The sequence below is a fragment of the Protopterus annectens genome, chromosome 12.part0 (assembly GCF_019279795.1).
Source record: "Protopterus annectens isolate FY-2018-M chromosome 12.part0, PAN1.0, whole genome shotgun sequence".
Taxonomy (NCBI): domain Eukaryota; kingdom Metazoa; phylum Chordata; order Ceratodontiformes; family Protopteridae; genus Protopterus; species Protopterus annectens.
The window spans coordinates 236,495,095-236,516,439 of record NC_056746.1 but is presented as its reverse complement, the minus strand read 5'-3'; the positions used below and the strand labels follow the sequence as shown (position 1 = coordinate 236,516,439).

Genomic DNA, 21,345 nt, shown 5'->3' with positions numbered 1-21,345 from the left:
ACAAGTAATAAACTCATACACTGCTATGGTCGTAAGTGAATACTAAGCTAACTGCCCTGAAGGGCCATTTTAAGCCTAGCCCATTGTTTCCAAAACTGAAATCAATACGATAAATTCTACGGGTCCGTGAGTTCACTTGCACCCACCTGGACTTCAGGCATTGTCCGCGACCGACCTTGTAAAAGAAAAAAGAAAATGGCACTGCTCATGCACAACTTATTGAAAAAAAAAAGGAAAAGAAAGAAACTTCCCTGTTTGTGGTTGAGCAGCTTAATTTCCATGTTCGCGGCTAAGCAGCAGCTTGCTCTGAGTTTTTGGAGACGAAGAAGAAGGAAAAACTTCTGCGTTTGCTGCTGATGCTGAGCAGCTGCTCACTTGCCTCATGTTTTCTGCCAGCAGTTAGAAATTGGAGAGAAATTTAAACAACTATTCTGTTCCCTCCAAGTAACACAGGTCCTGAACTTATGTTGGTCGCTGTATGGGCATGCTTTCTCTCCCTTTTCCCAGCTAATAGAAATTACTGCAGAGCTGATCTGGATGATCATGTTGAAAGACCCTGAAGGTACTTTTTTTTAAATCAAAGCTTGAATAAGAAGCAGTGCTGGTTGAGAGCGTAGCTGTCAACTGTCCATATTTTCACAGAATGTCCATATTTTTGCCTTATTTGGTTTATTTATCATAAAATGGTGTTTTTCTGGCAAATTCCAGAGGACTGAAGTCAGAAATAATGGCAGACATTTGAGCTTTAGACTTTATATGCTTCAGAAAATTCATACTAATGCAAAACTTGTTCTTCTATCAACTTTCTAAGTTCAACATTTAAAATATGTCCTTAGTTTTGGCCCATTGTTCCCCCATTATGACAGGCTTTGTCCATATTTCTTGCCCTGAAGAAGTCCAGAGGTATGGTATGTGCGCGTGTGTGTGTGTGTGTGTGTGTCTGTGTGTGTGTGTGTGTGTGTGTCTGTGTGTGTGTGTGTGTGTGTGTGTGTGTGTGTGTGTGTGTGTGTGTGTGTGTGTGTGTGTGTGTGTAAGACGTAGGCAGCATACCCTTCAGCTGTCCAGGTTTTTGCACCATGCCCAGATTTTTGCCTCATACTTTTAGTCTGTTTCTAATAAAATTGTGTTTTTCTGGTAAATCCCTGTCGAATCATTTAGGACTGAAATCAGAAAATAATGGCAGAAATTTCAGCTTTACTCTTCATATCCTGCAGAAAATTCATATTAATGCAAAATGTGTTGTTCTATTAATTTTCTAAGTTTATAAGAGCAATATTTAAAATTTATCCTTAGTTTTGGCCATCTGTCCCCCCATTATGATAGGCTTTGTCTAGATTTCTTGTACTAAAGAAGTTGAGAAGTATGGTGTGAGAGGGAGGGAGGCAGGTGTGTGTGTGTGTGTGTGTGTGTGTGTGTGTGTGTGTGTGTGTGTGTGTGTGTGTGTATGTGTGTGTGTTAGACTCGACTATCCAGGTTTTTGCAGAATGTCCAGATTTTTGCCCCATATGTTTGTCTGTTCCTCATGAAAAGGATTGAATTTGCTAAATATAACAGACATTTGAGTTTTAGACTTATAATGATTTAAATTAGAAAATGCATACTACCACAAATCTTGTTATTCTAGCAATTTTCTATATTCATGAGAGCAATATTTAGTCTCTCTTATTTATTTTAGGCTTTGTCCAGATTTCTTGCACTACGAGGTTGAGATGTGTGTGTGAGAGACTGTTGGATGCCCTAGTTAGGGTCAGCAGTTGATTAGTAATTTGCTTAGGCTCAAACCCTGTACCTTAGTTACAGGAAACAAGAGCCTGAATCCCCTCTACCACAACTACCAAGCTGCATTTTTCATGGAACTGAGTTTCAGGTGCATTTTTCAAGGAATTTAGTTTCAAGTGCATTTTCAAGGAATTGTGTGCTTCAGTGGAAGAGAAGTTTACTGCTGCTCATGCTAAGTCCGTTTACAATGTGCAACTGTTTTCTATAGCCAGCTAGCAAATGGTATCAGTATTGTCATACAGAATTTTAAAGCAGTGTTAGTAGCACAATAGGTAGCATACTTGCATTTTAATGCAGAAGGCTGTGGGTTCTATTCCCACAGCTTATAGATGGATTGCTGATAGTGTGTTGCATTTTCAGGGGTTGGGGTGCTGAAGTCCATAATATGTCCTCCTTTGGATGAAATGCCTAGTAACTATGAAACTGTTTTCAGTTTGCCATCCATGCACTATTACCAGCTTACCATTTGTTAATGTAACATAAGTAGGTAATTTATTCTTCAAGGGCAGCAGGCACTGAATTTGTAGATGAAACAGTGAAATATAAAGTTGTTTGCTAGCAGCAACCTTTTCATTAGTTACAGATCTATTTAAGGTGGAATTATTCAGATGACTTTTACTTCTGCAGAAATTGTGCATATTGACTGATATTGGTGGATTGTAATGACAGAAGTTTGAGTGGCCTTTTATGATTGAAATGTGACTTGGGCAATTTTGTCATTATTGGTTCATATGTTTTGTTTCATTGCTTACTGGAAAAATATACAAAACCATACATTTAAAACACACTCTACCAAGTGGTGCTAAATTATACAAGGGATATAATTTAATTATTGTATATTAAAATTTAATTATACTATCAGGAAGGTGAATCAAAGAACTTTTGCATGGTCCTAAAAATGTTCACAAGGGACCTATGCTTTGGAAACAGCCCAAATGTAAACTTAATCCATCACTGGGGAGATGTATTTTCTTTGAATGTGGGTTTCAATGCTGTTTCAGTGAATGTGAGTTTCAAAGGCAAAGAAGTTTTAATGTTAAGTCTGTTTTCATTGAGAGACTGTATTGCTTTGTTTAGCTATAAAATTTAAAATAAAAGTTTTAAATTAAATCCAAATATTTGTAATAATTGTAGAAGTAAAGCAGAAAACAGTATGCACATTAAAATTTTGAACAGTGTTTATGGCAGCTGGGGAGAAATAGCCAGGTAATGGGACACTGAAATGGCTACATGGGGGGGGGGGGGTTACGAGGCTGGTCCAAATGCAATGTATATGTATCCCCACCTGCAGGGATCCACCGAAATATTTCCTTTATAAAAGGGGTCTTCCAGTTTGCACAGATTCGTAACCACTGGCTTAGACAATAACTCAAGGTCAGAATCAAATGCTATACCTTGTGTCTGTGAGGTGAAGATCCTAACCATTATGCCAAGCCATGGCAAGGGACTACACTGAACTGATCAGAATCCTAATTGTCTTTGTCACAATGTATGCATTAAATTTGTTTTTGCAACAATCAAAGTGTCAGCATACAGGCTGTTCTCTCACAGCACAAAATATGTTTCAATGTTTCAATGTTTCAGTCATGATTATTCCACCTTCCCAAACTTTAGAAAACTGATGTGACTGGTAGAACCTTCACTTCTATGGTAAAATGTCAGACCTTCACCTATATGTGAAACCCCAGTGAAAGAGCTCATATCCTACCCCATATCATTCTCCTACCACACACACACACACACACACAACACACACACAAGCAACACTGAAAAACCTCTACCTCAATCGACTACATGCACAAAACTCCTCTTAGTCTATTTCTAAGTATTTCCTAATACATAAACTGTTAAGTAATGGCCACAGATAAGCCAGAGCTTATTCAGGTGACCATTAAGACTTCTCCACAGACAAATGTACAGAAACCCGAACACAGTACAGTCCAGCTGGCCAACAACAGGGAACCATGAACTATGTCATCTACACTACCACTATCAATCTAATCTCCTTTTGTGTAAATGTTACACTGCCAGAATGAGACAGTACTCAGAACTGGTTTGTAACTATCATATTCATATTGGCACCATCAAATGGACTGTGGATTATAAAGGGGAATCCCCCCAACCATCTGTTTTGAAATTATACTATATTTTTTCTGCATCTGTGAGTTAGTCACAGTTCATGTTTCAGACTAGCTTTCATAAACAGCCTTAGAGGATCTCCACTTTGTTTTTCCACCACTGCTGTAATTAAGGAGAAAGTGATGCTAGCAGAAAACAAACTGTCACACAGCATACAACACTACCACTGCACTTAGATAGGTTTACTTTTTTCTATGTGCCTTTTCCCCTCCATGCATGCTGACCATCTGCCTCCTTTTATTATGGATCACAGCATTCACATTCCCTCAGTAATTTGCACAGCAGAGGACTGCCAATGAAAGAAGACCACTAGCTGGAAAGAGCTGTCTACTAGGCATTTATGAAGGAGTTTTTGCACTTTCCAGCATCCCAGCAATGACAAAATTTCTGTTGTGGTCCTAACCCCTCAACTAGGCAGAGGACACGAGACCCTTGTCACTGTGTGGACCACTACTCCCTGTCCAAGCAAATACATGCTCTTATGTAAGAGCATCATGTTATAATATCAAATGAACAGATAGACAAGGCAGAAAAGGAGGTGGGGTAGCAATATTATTCAAAGACCATCTCATCCTAGAACAACCTGATGTTAATGTTCCAGAAATCAATAATGTAGAGCTTATTTTACTAGACTAAAACTGAACTCCAATAAACACATAAATATCACAGGCAGCTATTTCCCACCTGGTAATAACACTACTAGTCTGGAAAACCTGCTAGACTGGATCTCTAATTCCCTTCCCCAAAAAAATATTTTGTTAGGAGACTTTAATATAGACTGGCTCAACTGCTCTGGCCCCAATCCATCCACCCACATTAACCTCCATGGTTTTACCCAACTTATCTTAGCCCCCGCTAGAACTGATAAAACAACCAAACGCCAGTCAATACTGGGCTAAATTCTTACATCAGATCCCTGCCTCGCATCCTAAACTGGCTGCCTGCCCAACAGTCTTAGCGACCATCTACCTACCTTCCTACTGAGAGTTAGTACTTATCAATTTAGACAGACAACCGTTAGATCAGTCAGAAATGAAAAGAATTTTAAACCAAATAACTTTATATCTGATTTAAAATGTTGAAATTGGAAACCGCTGAATCAGTTACCCTTTTATGAGGCAATACACTACTTTAACTCAACAGTCTTATGAATACTAAACCATCAAGCTCCCACCAGAACTAAAAGAATAAAAGCAAAAAATGCCCCTGGACTAACTAATGCAACAAAAACAAAACACAACCAACTAAACAAATCTACTTAGAACTCCGTAATAAAGCCAAAAAATTCATTAAACTTGACAAAATTAACTACTACCAGAACCTCCAGGAAAAACATGTTGATAACCCACAAAAATTCTGGGCTGCAATACACTCTATACTTCACCCAAGTAAATCTGCCACCCCTATACCAGCAACAGTTAATAAACAGGATAGCATTCCCACCCAGCTTAATAAATACTTCACAGAAACAGTTCAGGCACTTGCTGAAACCCAAAATAATAATAGCAACCCTACACTAGAATCCCTACAAAACGGCAGAAATACAGACCATATTACCTCCCACTTCAGTTTGCACCCAGCGTCAACCAATTCCATCTTAAAACTCATACGCAAACTTAAACCAACCACCCTTGCTGCAGATAATTTACCAGCTGAATTCCTCCAAGTGTCTGCTGAGGCCATAGCCTACCCAGTTACCACTCTCATTAACAGATCTATAACTGAGTGCAAAGTACCTATTGTATGGAAAACCTCCCATATAATCCCCCTACAGAAAGGAGGTAACACCTTAGAACTCACTAATTACCGACCAATTGCTATTCTCTCTCTCCCTTATCTAAAATATTAGAAAGAGTTGTTCACACTCAACTAATGCACTACCTTCTAAAAAACAATCTCATATCTAAACATCAGCATGGCTTTAGACCTTTCCACGGCACCACCACAGCACTAACATCCTTTTCCAACACAGTGAACCACCACAGAATAAAGATCACCTAGTTTCTACCATATTTTTAGATCTATCTAAAGCTTTTGATACAGTCAACCACAATAGACTTCTTAGCACACTTTCTACCCTAAACCTCAGCACCTCATTGATCTCATGATTTAAAAGCTACCTAGCACAATGGCAGCAGGCAGTAAAATGGCATAATCAACTATTCTCTCTCTTACCAGTTTCCATGGGTGTCCCTCAAGGATCCATCCTTGGTCCTTTACTCTTCTCTCTGTTTAACAATCAGCTCTCTTCTGCCATACCCAATGCCTCAGTAGTACAATATGCTGATGACACCACCCTCATATGTGTAGCCCAAACATTAGATGACCTACAATCCATAACCAAAAACTGTTTTTCACTAGCTGAAAACTGGTTCACAAACAACCAGCTTATTCTTATCCCAAAGAAAACAAAATTTCAGCCCATGTAAATCCCCTCCCCAATTAACACTTTACCATCATGTCCAATAACAAAACCTTGATCAACCCAACCACCCATACTAAGCTGCTAGGTGTCGAGATAGATAGCCTAAAGTTCGACATTCATACTGTCCAAACAATCACAAAGGTCCACAAAAAACTAGGACTACTCTATCAGAACAAACAATTTCTCACTAAACACACCAAAGCTACTATAGCTAGGACACATCTGTTGTCTATCCTCCTTTATGCATCCCCAATACTAACAAAGCTATGCAAAGCTGATCTTAACAAACTAGAATCTTGTTACAGCAAGATTGCTAGGTTTGCTACTAGGACCTCATATAGAACTTATCACTGTGTTTTTCTGAAACAACTAAATTGGCTGGAGCTGCCACAACTACTTCAACTCAATCAATTATTATTGGCGCACAAATTATACTACCTCCCTGACAAAACCCTTGGTCTATAGAATATAATACTACCTTATTCCACAGCTAGATCCCTCAGATCTAGTACCCAAAACCACCTAGAGGTCATAAAACACAACAATGATGCTGGGAAATCTTTCTTCAGTTACTCTATTGCTACAGCCTGAACTCCCTACTAACCCACCTGACCTCCACTAGCTCACTAAACAATTCAAAAATCTCCTGAAAACTCACTTAATGAATAACTGGTTAAGCTCCTGTGTCTCCCCAGGTTAACCACTTACTTAAACTACTCTCCATCTATATTCTCGCACTCTCACCCTTTTCTGCATCCAACTAAGTATCTTTTCCCAGTACTGATATGATTGATTCTCTGCTAGGCTTGATATTTACAGTATCACAAAAAGTGTATTCATACTATGTATCCTAACAAAAGTGCTGATGTGAGTAATACTTTTGCTAGGTTTCATTTCTATAACACCACAATGACTACATCAGTATGTACTCTAATGCAAGTTCTAAAATGAGTGTATCCTCTGCTAAGATGTGTTCACTTATAAAGTGCCATGATAAATACATTTAAGAATAAATATTTCTATTTAAATGTATTGCATGCTATAGTTCTATGTAAACTATTCCAAAAAGTTACATTTTCTTCTGCTGTTAACTATGTTTTTTCTGAATATGCAATAAGTTTGCTTGTTAATACTTACTCATTGCTTTATACATGTACTAAGTGTACCCTAATATTTCACTGTTTTTGCTTGTTTAAAACTTACTACTGTAAATGTGTAACAATCTGTCGCCGGGCCTCCGCTGAAAATGGACCTGTGTCCAGGCGGACTTTCCCGGTTAACAAATATAAAATAAATAAAATAAATAAATAAAAATAAAATAAGAATGTGATAATCTGAATGCACAGTCCAAGGTAATTTTGTCCTCAACTTCCCCCCTCCAAGGGGAAATGTGGTAAACCCCATGACCTAGTTTGCCCCTCAGGAATAGCATGTTTGTCATCCTCATTTCAGGCAAAACAAACCACTGAAGCACTAAATGACTACTAATCAGCACAGTTATAGCCAGGGTTTTATCCCACTATGCCAAGGAGGATGGTCAGCTTTAAGATTTTTCTAAGCATTTGCACGTGCGCGTGCGCATACACACCCACACACACACACACACACACACACACACACACACACACACACACACACACACACAAACACCCACACACAGCTTTTCTATTATTCAGCTCACCTTCAAATATTTTTCAGGACATACATATAAAGGTATATGGTACAAACTAGCCACAGGCGCATCACATCCCATAAGCTAGCACGTCTGTAACATTTAAACAACCTTGAAAAGAACTTGCTGACTAAATCTTGCCTAATAGCAAAACGCATAAGTCAGGAGAAGCATTGTTTGATGATATGTAAACAACATTTAAAATACATACATACATACATATATATATATATATATTGCCCTGAGTATGTTTGATATTGAATTTTTTAACACATTTAAATTGGTTTTCCTTGTACTATGCCTTTTTATAACTAATAGCTGTTATCTTGATAATTCAGTTTTTTACAACATACAAAATATATGAATTTAATCTCGCACCAAACAAGTTGTCTGTAAAACAAGTATTTTTCTTTTCTTAGATAACCAAGTTAAGCAAAGGTATTTGTCTGTTTCTACTTAACACAGTAATTTAATCAACTACATATTCATTTCAATCAAACAATTATTCAAATTAACTGTTTTAACGATTTAATATTTAAGAGATGATGGTTGTGTGATTTAGTTACTCTGAGGATGCCCTATCACTAGGGTGAAAGCGCTTAGTGTTTGTTCGTTGTTGTGTTCACTCTTTTGGTCCAGTTTGTAACAAAGACGTTTTATTTGGAAACCAGGATTCAAGGTTCGCTGAATTCCTTTGTTTTACCAGTTTTAACGTATGTGGATTTTAGTACAACATTTAAAATACAGCAAGTGTGAATTTGGTTTACTTTTGGATCAGTAGAACAAGTACTGTGGAGAACCACAAAGTACCGTATAATACCCACCCAAAATTAAACCAAACTCACACATAAATGTACAAATACACATCCAGTCTGATGGAGGCTAGTTGTTTTAGATAGCTGTAAACCACCGGATTTTCAGCTGATAATCATTTAGTGTTACAGACTTACCAAAGTAACCTAAAGCAAGCTATTATTTGTTCGCAAAGGCAACTGGAAAGAAGGAAGGGAAAAGGAGATATGCACAAGAACAGTTGCAACAGTTCAGCAAATATTACAGTAACAAAAAAATGAGCAGACAACTTACCTTCCTCGGATTGGCTAACAGTAACACTTGAGAGATAACAGTGGGAGGGAGTAGAGGGTTGAAGGCAGGGAGTTCTGAGCCAGACGGATGCTGCAGTTTTAATCTCATGCACTGCAATAATCAAACATAATGAATGGTTAATGATGCTATCCTTAAGGTAACATGAATGTTCATTCAATAAACAATTCTTACAAAACTGTGGGTCTGAAACGTGAAGTCTGAGGAAATAATCCCCCCTCTCTCTCTCTCTCTCTCTCTCTCTCTAGGAATCCACAGTTCTTCAACTGTTTACTGCAACATTTGCTGCTGTCTTAGTTCCCTCCACTGGGGCCACAAACCTTATCAGCTTTTGGAAACTCAGAGATGTTTTACTCTGTAGTCCCAGGGTGAAGAAACCTGATAATAATAACAAACAGACTGAAATACCCGAATACTATACAAAAAAGTTTGTAAATCAGACAGAAGAAAGTACTGTTTCTACAAAGCAGACTTACAAAACAAAATTACCAAACAAATTTATGACCAAAACTGCATTGTAAACCTAAAAAAAGTAAAATGCTGCTATGAGAATGACATTCTAATAAAACTTTCTTGCTTATTAGTACATAGGTATATTTACCCATGGTCTGGCCCTCATGTTCCTTATGGACAGAGGCCATCAATAAGAAAGGTATTATCCTAACACCCCCACTACAAATCCTTAGCTACCTGCATACTAACTAAGCACCCCCATGTGATACTTGGGAACCAAATGATTTGGGGTGCACAGATACGCTTATAAGAGCCCTAGTGGTCATTAGCCTAGTGATAATCTATGAACCTAAGTCAAGGTGTTAGCTTTCAGATGCTTTGTGTTTGACTCATGTCCTTCATCAATACTGGCATTTTTCTAGTGTTCCATCTTCACAGACAGTTCCTCAGATATTCTCCTCTGGTCTAGCTATAGTTCCCAGAGATGCATCTTAAATTAGGGTTATCACCTTTTCATCCTTCCATTTCCTGATAAATAAACCACACCGTCCACAGAATGAAAAATACACCCCTTGCCTCAGGATAGACATACCCCTTTTTGCAAGCCACATCCAGAAACATCAGTTTTTAAATGCCATACACATTGACTCTCAGTCTGACAACACAGAGGTTAAGGTACAGGATTATCAGCTGGTAGACCTGGGTTCAAAACTTGGATATGGAAGACTGGGCAGCAGCTGTATCTGTGTGGAAGAAAGGCTTGGCAATTTACGTCCGTAATATAACATGAAAACCCTATGGGGTGTTCCCATAGAGTCGCCATGAACTGATTTTAACTCAAGGGGCAATTACTTACTTACTGACTATATGGGCAACTTTAGATAATATGAAGCCACAGAAAAAATGTTTCATGGCACTCCTCACCCCTGCTATCAACTATCACCCTGGCATACACACCAGTGTTCTCCTGTTTTCCTCCCATTCTTGCCTCCTCATACAATCCAGAGTACTTTTGTTTTGTTTTACTAAATATTGTCTTATTTGCCAGCTTTTTCCTGTATCTTTTCAACACATCCAAAATTGCCAAGAGTATACTGTAATAAGTATCTAGGAAAGAATTTAATTAAGTTGTGAGTCTGGGGACCACAATGTCACCAGAAGTTATTGGGTTCTAAATGCTGCAAAGTGAATTTTAGAGATTTTTCCCACAGGTTTAATAGGCAATGTGTTAGAAAAAAATAAATGTTGCTCAGTGTGACAATGTGGACATTAAAAATAAGTTATTATTTGAAGAAGCTGTATATATTTTAAAGTATGACACTTTAGCCCCAAAAGGGTTAAACTTAGAATGTAATGAGATATTTTTTATTTGATTATTTTATTGAAATGTTTGATTAAGTGCTAAATGATTAACAAGTATGTATATATAAGGCAGGTGTGTTTTGGAAATGTTTTACTCCTTGAAGGCTTTTTGCCGAAATGTTAAAGAAGAATTAAGTATTTGGATCACTGGCTGGTCGTTTTGCTGTTTATTATTTCCTGTTTTGGTGGTACATCATTTTTCCCACAACCTTTGGTTCAATGATGGCATGAATAAAAATCAAGACATCGGAAAGTAATGATTTTTTTCTTTCAAGGAAGAAATAAGTTCTGTCTAAGACATGATGTTCAAGGATGATGACACAGCAGTTATCAATAAAATGAGTAGCACGTACCCACAAACTGAGAATAAACACTTATCATGTCATATAATTCATATCTGGGATGACTGTCTTCCTCTCTACTCTCCCCAAAAAGGTAGTCACTTTCTGTCTACCCCTCTGGTGTTAAACTGGGATGGAAGTGAAAGGACAAACACTCACAGTCATATTTCAAGTTGTTGTCATACATCAACACAGCGTGCTGCATTGGCCCTAACCACAAAAGGCAGACTCCTCTGAAGTCAAACGAGGTGAAGGTGAAAGAACAAACAGAAAACAACAATATATTCCAAAGTATTGCTGTCAGCTGCACATATACAGCATGACTCATTTCCCCTACACATGTCTGATAGCCACCTGTATATGTATTATGAAGAAAGTAGAAAAATAAAACTCACAGTAAATAATTCCAACTTGTTCATACACAGTACACTGGCCCTATACAAGCTATAGCAACTCTCTGCACACACCTCTTAGGTGTGATTTTTGAGAAAACTTAAAGAAAGAATGACCATTCTGTCCCCACCCAGCACATAAGCCAGAGAGACCTTGTGTGCACATGTCTGATATTTGACTGCATGGAACATTATAAAGAAATAATGACCAGAATATTCCTGGTCCCTATACAAACTATAGTGATTTCTGTGCCCACCTCTGCGTGGGATCAATTTTAGTCTAGACGGGGCCTACAGCAGGGGACCCTACTAAGCCACTTATACAACCAGTAATGCTGGCCCCCAGAGGTTCTGAGCAGATCTGAATCCAGCACTAGGTGACCTAGGCAGTCACCTAGGGCCCACTGGCTGGGAGGTGGTCCACTGACCAGGGGGCTGCCACAACATTTAGTTTTTAATGAAACAAAAAAAAATTACATTTCTTCATTAAGGGCATTCATTCTTCTTTAACAGAATGAATGCCCTTTGGCCTTTGCATTTGTGCATCCGTGCTTCAAAGCACACACCTTCCGTTATTGTTTTTGTTTCTTGTCTGTGCACATGGAATTTTAAATATAATAAATGAATGCTCATGCTACTAGCATTACGGTAAGTGTATGGTGTACAAACGATTGGATCTTACTTCAGGAGTGTGTGTGTGTGTGTGTGTGTGTGTGTGTGTGTGTGTGTGTGTGTGTGTGTGTGTGTGTGTGTGTGTGTGTGTGTGTGTGCGTGTACACACACACACACACATATATATATATATATATATATATATATGTGTGTGTGTGTGTGTGTGCGTGTGTGTGTGTACATATGTGTTGAAGGAGGGGGGGGGGTGCTGGTGATTGCAGTTAGGTTCAGTAGGACATTTTTGAGGTTCATTTGTTGATAGAATGCTTATATTTGGAAACAGGCCTGGTAATTTAGCTGTTATGTATTTGTTTTTCAATGTATGAAATGCTGTTCCTGTTCTGGAGAAAGGCAGTTTAGTGACCTCGGAAAGTAGCAAGGGTTACATACCAGATGTTTGCATCTGGATGATATAGTGCATTCATGGATGGCCATTCTTAACTGCTTGAAGTAAATAAAATAAACTCAGTACTGCTGTGAAAGCTGGTACAAACTGACAAAACTAAACCCATGATGACTTGCAAAAGAGGAGGAGAAAAAAAAAACATGCAGAATTTGTTTTACACCATGTGCCCTGTTGTCTAGCAAGATAAATACTAGTATGCTTCCAAGGATGAAGAGTTTAGAGAGTGTCTGACTTGTACGCTACATTTTTGAATTATAGATTTCTTAGAGGGCTTGGAGAAACAAGAACTTTTTTTTTCTTTTTTTTTTAATTCTCTTTATTGTTTTATAAAGACACTAACAGTAAATGACAACATACTAAACGTACAAGAACTCACTACAAACAAAACTATATACACTTATACAATGCCCAAAATTACAAAGAGGGTGAAACAGTAATCAAATATTCAGTTCAAAATATGTTCAAATAACAAGGTTTATGGTTAATATTGTGAAGCAAGTATCTATGAGCCTTAAGGTGTTTAATAGCAAGAGTCTTGAACTGCTCCCATGATAATAAGTGCCTATTTTTCCAATTAAGTGAGATATAATACTTTACTAACATAAAAATGGAAATCAGGATTCTGTGTTGCTCCTTTGATAAACCTGGGGGAGGAATGTGCAAGAGAGTAAATTTCCATGAAAGGGTTGATTTTTCGTAGCCTATTTTTTCCAGTTGAACTCTTAGGGCGCACCATAGTTTACATGAGCATTTGCAGCTTCAAAATATATGTAAAAGATTGTTTGTTTGATTTTGACACACTTGACAGTGAGGGGAAGAGTTAGGGTATATTTTGTTAATTATGTCAGGGGTAAGGTATGCATTATTATATGTTAATTATGTCAGAGGTAAGGTATGTATAGATCGTCCACCATGTCCCAAGATGCTCACTCTGCATTCCTTGAGACATTGGAAAATATAAAGGTCCTACCCAACACCATAATCTTGGGTGATTTCAACTACCCTGGTATAGACTGGGCGAACTACCAATGTTCCAACTCTTATGCTCAGCGATTCATAGAATTTATAAATTCAAATGCACTTGAACAACTAGTATGTTCCCCCACTAGAGGGGACAACATATTGGATTTAATCATCACAAATATGGGCGCCCATTGTACCACACCCATTATCACCCCCTCCTTGGTCAGATCCGACCACAAACTGATAACCCTGGACATCCTCACTCCTCCACCTCCCACAATCAAAGAAACCATAGTCAAAAACCTTTCCAAAGCAAACTTCAAACTACTTGCATCCGAAGTGGAAAGCTTCACTATTCCCTTGCAGAAGGATAATGATATCCAGGATGCAGAATCCTACACCAAGGCACTCTATATGCATCTTCAGGATTGCATGGACCGTGCTATCCCAAATAAAACCAAGACTCCTTCCTCAAGCAAGAAGAAACCAGTCTGGTGGACCCCGACCATAAGCAAACCTTACAATAAAAGGAGGAGACTTATACAAAAAAAGGCCAAATCTCAAGTAGAAAAATCATCCCTGATCAGCATTAGTAAGAAATTGAGGGCCCTCATCAAGTCAACTAAAGCTAATTTTGAAAAGAAAGTTGCCAAGGATGCCAAGGATAACCATAAGGCCTTCTATGGCTACGTCAAAAACCTAAATGGCAACGCTCAGGTCTGTTCTGAGCTAGTACAAAATGGAACAAAATACACTGACCCTTCTGACATTGCCAACATCTTGGCTGACAGGTTCAGTGCAAATCCCCCCCCCCCCCCCTCACCACCTACAAGGCCTATTACCATTCTAGGGGATTGTGTAAGTCCAATTATTACTGATACATTGGTTAACAAGACTCTATCTAAAGCTAAAAACACTGCCTCCATGGGACCAGATGGTGTCCCAGGCTGTGTCATACGTGAGCTTCAAAAGGAATTAACCCTGCATCTTAATACCCTGTTCAGTCTCAGCCTCTCCACAGGATATGTTCCCAAAGAATGGCTCACGGCAATGGTGGTCCCGCTACACAAGGGTGGGGCCACAACTGACCCTGGGAACTACCGACCAATAAGCCTGACCAGTCTGATCTGTAAGGCTATGGAACGAATCATTATGGAACTCATAAATGGAGAGATTGGGAACCTCCAGTCGCTGGACCCCACACAGTTCGGCTTCGTCAAGGGCAGATCATGCCTCCTGAACCTGGTGGATTTCTTTGAGACAGTTACTCAGGATATAGATAAGGGAAAGGAGGTACACACGGCTTACCTTGACCTTGCTAAAGCATTTGACACCATTCCCCATTCAGGTATTATTGATAAGCTCACCAGCCTGGGCATAAACCCTTATGTCACAAGATGGATTGCAAACTGGCTCTCAGACAGATCCCATAAAGTAAGAGTAGCGGGATCTATGTCCAAATCCAGACCAGTAACGAGTGGTGTGCCTCAGGGCTCTGTCCTGGGGCCCCTCCTGTTTGGCATATACTTCTCAGAAGTACAGGCAAGCACGGAAAGGCTGTGGCTGACTACGTTTGTGGATGACTGCAAACTGGGTGCTATAATAGAGTCTCCAGCCGACATGGAGATCCACCAGAAGGGCCTAAATGAGACTGATGTATGGTGTCAAAGCCATGGTCTCAAGCTAAATGCAAAAATATGCGTAGTAATCCCCTTTGGAAAAAACAGAGTACCCGCAAACTACAACATAGGAGGTAATCCCCTGAAATCTGAAGAAGAAATAAGGGATCTAGGGACCCAAGTAGATAGTCAGCTTTCCTTTGATAACCATGTTACCAAAGTGGTTAGAAAATCCTTCTATGTGACCCATCTGATCATGAAAAGGTTCGCATCAAGATCTAAGGATGTAATAGTGCCCCTCTACTCTTCCCTCATCAGACCCATTATTGAGTACAATGCACCAATTGGAATGTACCTGGCTAGACATCTGCAGCAGCTGGAGAGACCACAAAGGTACCTAACCAAGAGGATTACTGGCCTCAAACAATTGCCCTGTGCAGCATGATTGAAAAAGCTAAGACTGTTCTCTGTTGCATACCGCTTTCTCAGAGGCGATCTCTATCTAACGTACAGAGCCATGTCCAACCCAGAATTGTTGAACATGCTCCATCTTAGCAAAACCAAATCTACTTGAGCTACACGCTCTAGGGATATAAACCTCAACACAACAATGAATAGAACATGCTGGAGGGATAGAGTCCCTTCGCAGAGACTTCCCTTACTATGGAACAGGGTCCCGATCTACATAAGACAGAGCCCCTCACTATCACTCTTCAAGAGGAACCTTGATGAGTGGATGGGTAACAGAAAGTTCACACCGGGGATCACACCAACAGCACTACTAGATAGGGGTCAAGGGTACTGGCTGCTAGTACAAGGGTCTAGGGAATTACTAAATGGGCGGTGAATACCGCACAACGTGGCTGGGCTAATATATGCCTTTGGGCAGATAGCCCAGTATCAACCTATGAACCTATTGTTCAATACCATGAGCTGGGTATATTTAAGTTTTTTAGGGATATGAGGCTAGAACTAATCTTTATGGCATTTGAGATCTGATTGTGGGTGATAGAGGAATCCTGCTTTAGCCAGTAGTTTGAGAAAATGGGTTCCTTATGTGTTTTGGAGGACATGATAACTTTGTAGGTATTTGAAATCATCTTATTTTTAAGAAGTAGTAGTTTCCACAGTACCTTGCAAGTTGAGATATCTTTATCTGTTACCATGGGGTGATCTAGGAACATATGAACTAACTCCCTGATTTGTCTTAGTATGATTGTATATTTCTTGGTAAGTTCATGCTAACCCTTATATCTGAGACAGTCTGTTGCTTGAAAGGGAAGAGGTCAGAAATGCTTGTATTCTTGAGAAGGGGGTATTGGTCTAAGTTTAACATACGACCATTCATCTTTAAATTAAGGTTGAGATGTAGTGGTTGTAGAGTGTTAAAGGCAGGGTCAGGTTTACAGATTGAAAAAGATTTTGTAGTGTCTTTATATTAGATTTAATGCCATTATGCAACTTAATTTTAGCCAAGTTTTCTTTATTTAAGAAAAGGAGAGCAGAAGGATTGAGGTTTAGAGATTTGACATAATTATTATAGAGTATAACCCAGGCTGGACACCATGTAGTGTAATCCTTATTGTAGGTAGATATGTTAATGATCCTACTACCATTGATAATTTCATAATATAGATTAAAATCCGGCAATCCAAGACCTCCTTGCTCCTTAGGGTATGTAAGTTTAGTGTAACTAATCCTAACAGATTTAGGGGACCATATAAACTTCAAAATGAATGAGAGAATATTTTTAAAGAATTTGTTGTGCAGGGTAATATTTGTTGCATTGAAAATATATAAAAATCTAGGAAGTATGTTCATTTTTATGATTGCTGTTCTAGCAAGGAATGGAAGTTTAAGTTGTTTTGTACACTCGACCATAATTTAGAAATATTACCCTGATAGTGAGCTGTATGTTCCTGGAAAAAAGATATTCCTAGATAGTGAAAGTGTTGTTTAATGTTTATACCTTTAGGAGAGAATATGTTTGGGTATGGAGAAGACATATTTATCAGGAATATTAATGATTTATCTCTATTGAGTTTGTAGTTTGCAAATTTGGAGAAGGTATTAATGGAGGACATAATTTTCTCAAGATCAGAACTAGGTAAAATAAAGTAGATGTTTAAATCATCAGCATAAGCTGATAGGGGAAGTTTAGACAGGAATGTGATGATAGGTTTTCTGTTTGATTAATAAGAATAAGGGTTTGATGAATAGGTTGAATAATAACGGAGAGAGAGGACATCCTTGCCTAGCACCGTTTTCAATTTCAATTCTGGATGATATTGAGAAGTTATGTACCTACCATAACGTTCCATGTTAGTTGTCTTCTCTCGCCTTCTTTCTTACTTGATGGGTTTGGAGCTGATCCTCGGCTCCGACTCGGCACTTGCTAAGCTCGAGAGTCACTTTTACCAGCTCGAGGCAGCCCCATATCCCATGATGCAAGGCGGTAAGTACCCAGATCTCGTTTGGTACCTATAGGCAATAACACCTAGCATAAAAACCTTCCCAGAAGGAAAGAAAGGCAAAAGGTCTAAAGGATGGGCTATAAAAATGACCAGAACTAGCTGGTCTTAAGAAGCAATCTTCCAGATAGGGAGAAAAAGGTCTGTCCAGGCCTGGGGGCAGGAGGGAGGGTCGCAAGAAAGAAGGCGAGAGAAGACAACTAACATGGAACGTTATGGTAGGTACATAACTTCTCAATGTTAAGTTGTCAATCTCGCCTTCATTCTTGCTTGATTTTCCGCGTCCCTAGCACCTCTATCCTGGGTGGCTCAATGGAACAGACTCTTGAGAACTGTAGAGCCAAAACTGGCTCTATCCCTGGAGGCCAAATCCAATTTGTAATGAGAAACAAAGGTATGAGGAGTGGCCCAAGTGGCTGCTGCACAAATAGTGTCTAAGGGGAGTCTAGCCTGAAAAGCTGTGGAAGTGGCTAAACTTCTGGTGGAATGCGCTTTTGGTTTTGAGCACAGCTGTTTGCCCCTGAGCTGATAGATTTCGGAGATGGTGGAAGAAAGCCATCTAGATAAGGTCACTTTGGAGACAGGAAGGCCTTTCTTATTTTCAGCATAAGTAATAAAGAGCTGATCGGATTTCCTGAATTGTTTTGTTCTGTCCAAATAATATCTGAGTTGGCAGTGAACATCAAGATAATGTAATTTTTGTTCCGATCTGTTGGAGTAATTAGGGAAAAATACAGGGAGATCAATAGATTGGTTCAAATTAGCTTTCGAGGCCACCTTAGGCAAAAAGGATGGATTAGTTCTCAAGGATACCCTGTCCTTGTGGAAGACCAAGTAAGGGGGACGAACAGAGAGAGCATGAAGTTCTGACACTCTCCTAGCCGAGGTAATAGCAACAAGGAAGAGTGTTTTCCATGAAAGAAACTTCAGGGAACATGAAACAGCTGGCTCGAAGGGAGGAAGAATTAAGGATGTCAGCACTAGATTTAGGTCCCATTGAGGAGGAGGACTCCTGACAGGAGGTTTAAGGAGAAAAATTCCTTTTAGAAAAGCTTTACAGAGCCTGTGGGACATAATGTTGTGATCTGCAAACCCGACATGAAAGTTCGAGATAGCAGCCAACTGAACTTTGATCGTGGAAGATGAAGAGCCCGAGTGAAAGATTTCCGCTAAGAAATCCAAAACTGCATGAACAGGGGCAGTAAAGGGATCTATATTTTTTGATTTTGCCCAACAAGAGAAGCGTTTCCACTTGCTGGTATAAATCCTTCTGGTAGAGGATTTAAGGGAAGCCACTATGATATCCCTAACTGAGTTAGAGATCATAGGAAGCCTGGCTAAGGAAGGAAGTGGAGCAACCAAGCTGTGAGGTTGCGAGAAGGAATAGATTGATGCAGATGACCCAATTGGTGGATCAGAAGGTCTGGCACTGGGTCCAGATGCCACGGCTGCACCAATAGGTGACGATGGAGGAATGGAAACCAAATTTGTCGAGGCCAATAGGGAGCAATGAGAATCATTTTGGCTATCAAAACGGTGGCTTTCTGGAGTACTTGAGGAATCAACGGAAAGGGAGGAAAGGCATAAAGAAGTCCCTGGGGCCAATCCTGGGTAAGAGGGTCTCTGGGGGGATGGCCTGGTAGTGGGAAGAGAGAAAAGAAGTCTGGGCATTTGCTGTTTTGGGGAGTAGCAAAAAGATCGCAACATGGGCCCCATTCTAGAAAAATCTCCTCCACTATAGATTGTTTGAGAGACCACTCGTGAGGCATGAGAATAGCTCTGCTCAATCTGTCCGCTAAAATGTTGATTTTCCCAGGGATATGCGTTGCTACCAGAAACCGATGAGAGGAGATCGCCCATTGCCAAAGTCTGAGAGCTTCTCGACACAAGGGGTAGGACTTGGTTCCGCCCTGTTTGTTGATATACCATACTACAGACATGTTGTCTGTGTGAACTGCAATTGTTCCCAAGGGAAGAAAGTTGTTGAGGGCTTGCAACGTTAAAAGCACTGCTCTCATCTCTAGGACATTTATGTGCAGGTGGTATTCGAACGGTTGCCACGTCCCATGAACCATCCTGCCCTGATAATGACCCCCCCACCCGATCAGGGAGGCGTCCGTAGTGACTGTGGCTACCGGGGCCGGGGATACAAAGGGTCTGCCCTGATGAATCTGGGGAGAAGAAATCCACCAGGATAAGTGGTTTTTGCAAAGTTTTGTCACTAGGATTTGGTGACACATGGGAAGTTGTTGGTAAGACCACTGGGTGAACAACATCCATTGAAGAAGACGCATGTGGAAGCGGGCCAAGGGAAGAAGGGTAATGACCGCTGCCATGAGGCCCAACACTTTCAGGACCATTCTGGCTTGCACCTTTTTGCTGGCAAGGATGATCTGCACGTGACTTTGGATATCTGAGATTCTTTGGTCTGTGAGGGTTGCTGACATCCGAACAGTGTTTAAATTTGCGCCTATGAAAGTAATAGACTGGCAGGGCAATAAGGAGGATTTTTCGTAGTTGATCGAAATTCCTAACTGAGTGCAGAGATTTAGGGTGTAATCCCTGGCATGGAGAAGTTGATGCCTGGTGGTGGCTGAAAGGAGCCAGTCGTCGAGATACGGAAACACCTGGAATCCTTGACGTCTCAGGTGAGCCGTGACCACTGCCATATATTTGGTGAACACTCTGGGGGCTGTAGTGAGACCAAAGGGCAGGGCTCTGAATTGAAAATGACTGGACCCCAGCCGAAAGCGGAGAAACCTTCTGGAGCGTCTGTGAATTTTTATGTGATAGTACGCATCCTGAAGGTCTATTGAGCACATCCAGTTGTCTTTGTCCAGAAAGGGCAAAATTGATTGAAGTATGACCATTCGAAATCTTGTCTTTCTCACAGACTTGTTGAGTCTGCTGAGATCCAATACTAGTCTCCAATCTCCCGTCTTTTTGGGGACCAAAAAGAACCTTGAGTAGATTCCGGGCTCTGAATGGTCTGTTGTAACTGGCTGAATGGCCCTTTTGTGTAGAAGCTTTGATACTTCTAACTTTGCGATTTCCCTTAGACCGGGTGGCACATCTAGAAGGGAATTTTTGTGAGTGAAAGGACTTTCCTCGAAAGGAATTTTGTAACCCTCGGATATGATCGACTGTACCCATCTGTCTTGTGAGAGGGAACGCCAGGCTTCTGGGTACAGCGATAGTCTTCCCCCGACTGCCTCCAAGGATGGACAGTCGGGCAACATCTCAGGGATGCTGGAAGGGCTTGTCAGAGAGAGGCTCTCTGCTTCCCTGGTTCTGTGGACCCCCTCTGCCTCTAGGGCGGCGTCTGTTATTATTACCCCCTCTGCCTCTAGGGGTAAACTGACCACGTGTGTCTGGCGTGACTCTCTGCGATTTACGGAACCACATTTTTCCACCCTTCTGACCTTTGGGGTAAGGTCTAGAGGGGGTAGAAAAACGGACCCCTACGGCAGAAAGAGTCTTGCCGTCTTGCTCACACCTGGTCAATGTATCCTTCACTTGAGGGCCAAACAATGCTGACCCATCAAAG

At 40.2% G+C, this 21,345-nt stretch overlaps 1 protein-coding gene across 1 annotated transcript in view; it reads right to left on the bottom strand.

The window, feature by feature from the left end:
• Positions 1-21,345, bottom strand: part of LOC122816478 (ADP-ribosylation factor-binding protein GGA1-like) — a 1,452,484-nt gene that overhangs the window by 92,667 nt on the left and 1,338,472 nt on the right. Inside the window, exon 16 of the mRNA XM_044089299.1 lies at positions 9,102-9,212. Coding sequence (XP_043945234.1) covers positions 9,102-9,212 — 111 coding nt within the window. The remainder of the gene's footprint in view (positions 1-9,101; positions 9,213-21,345) is intronic.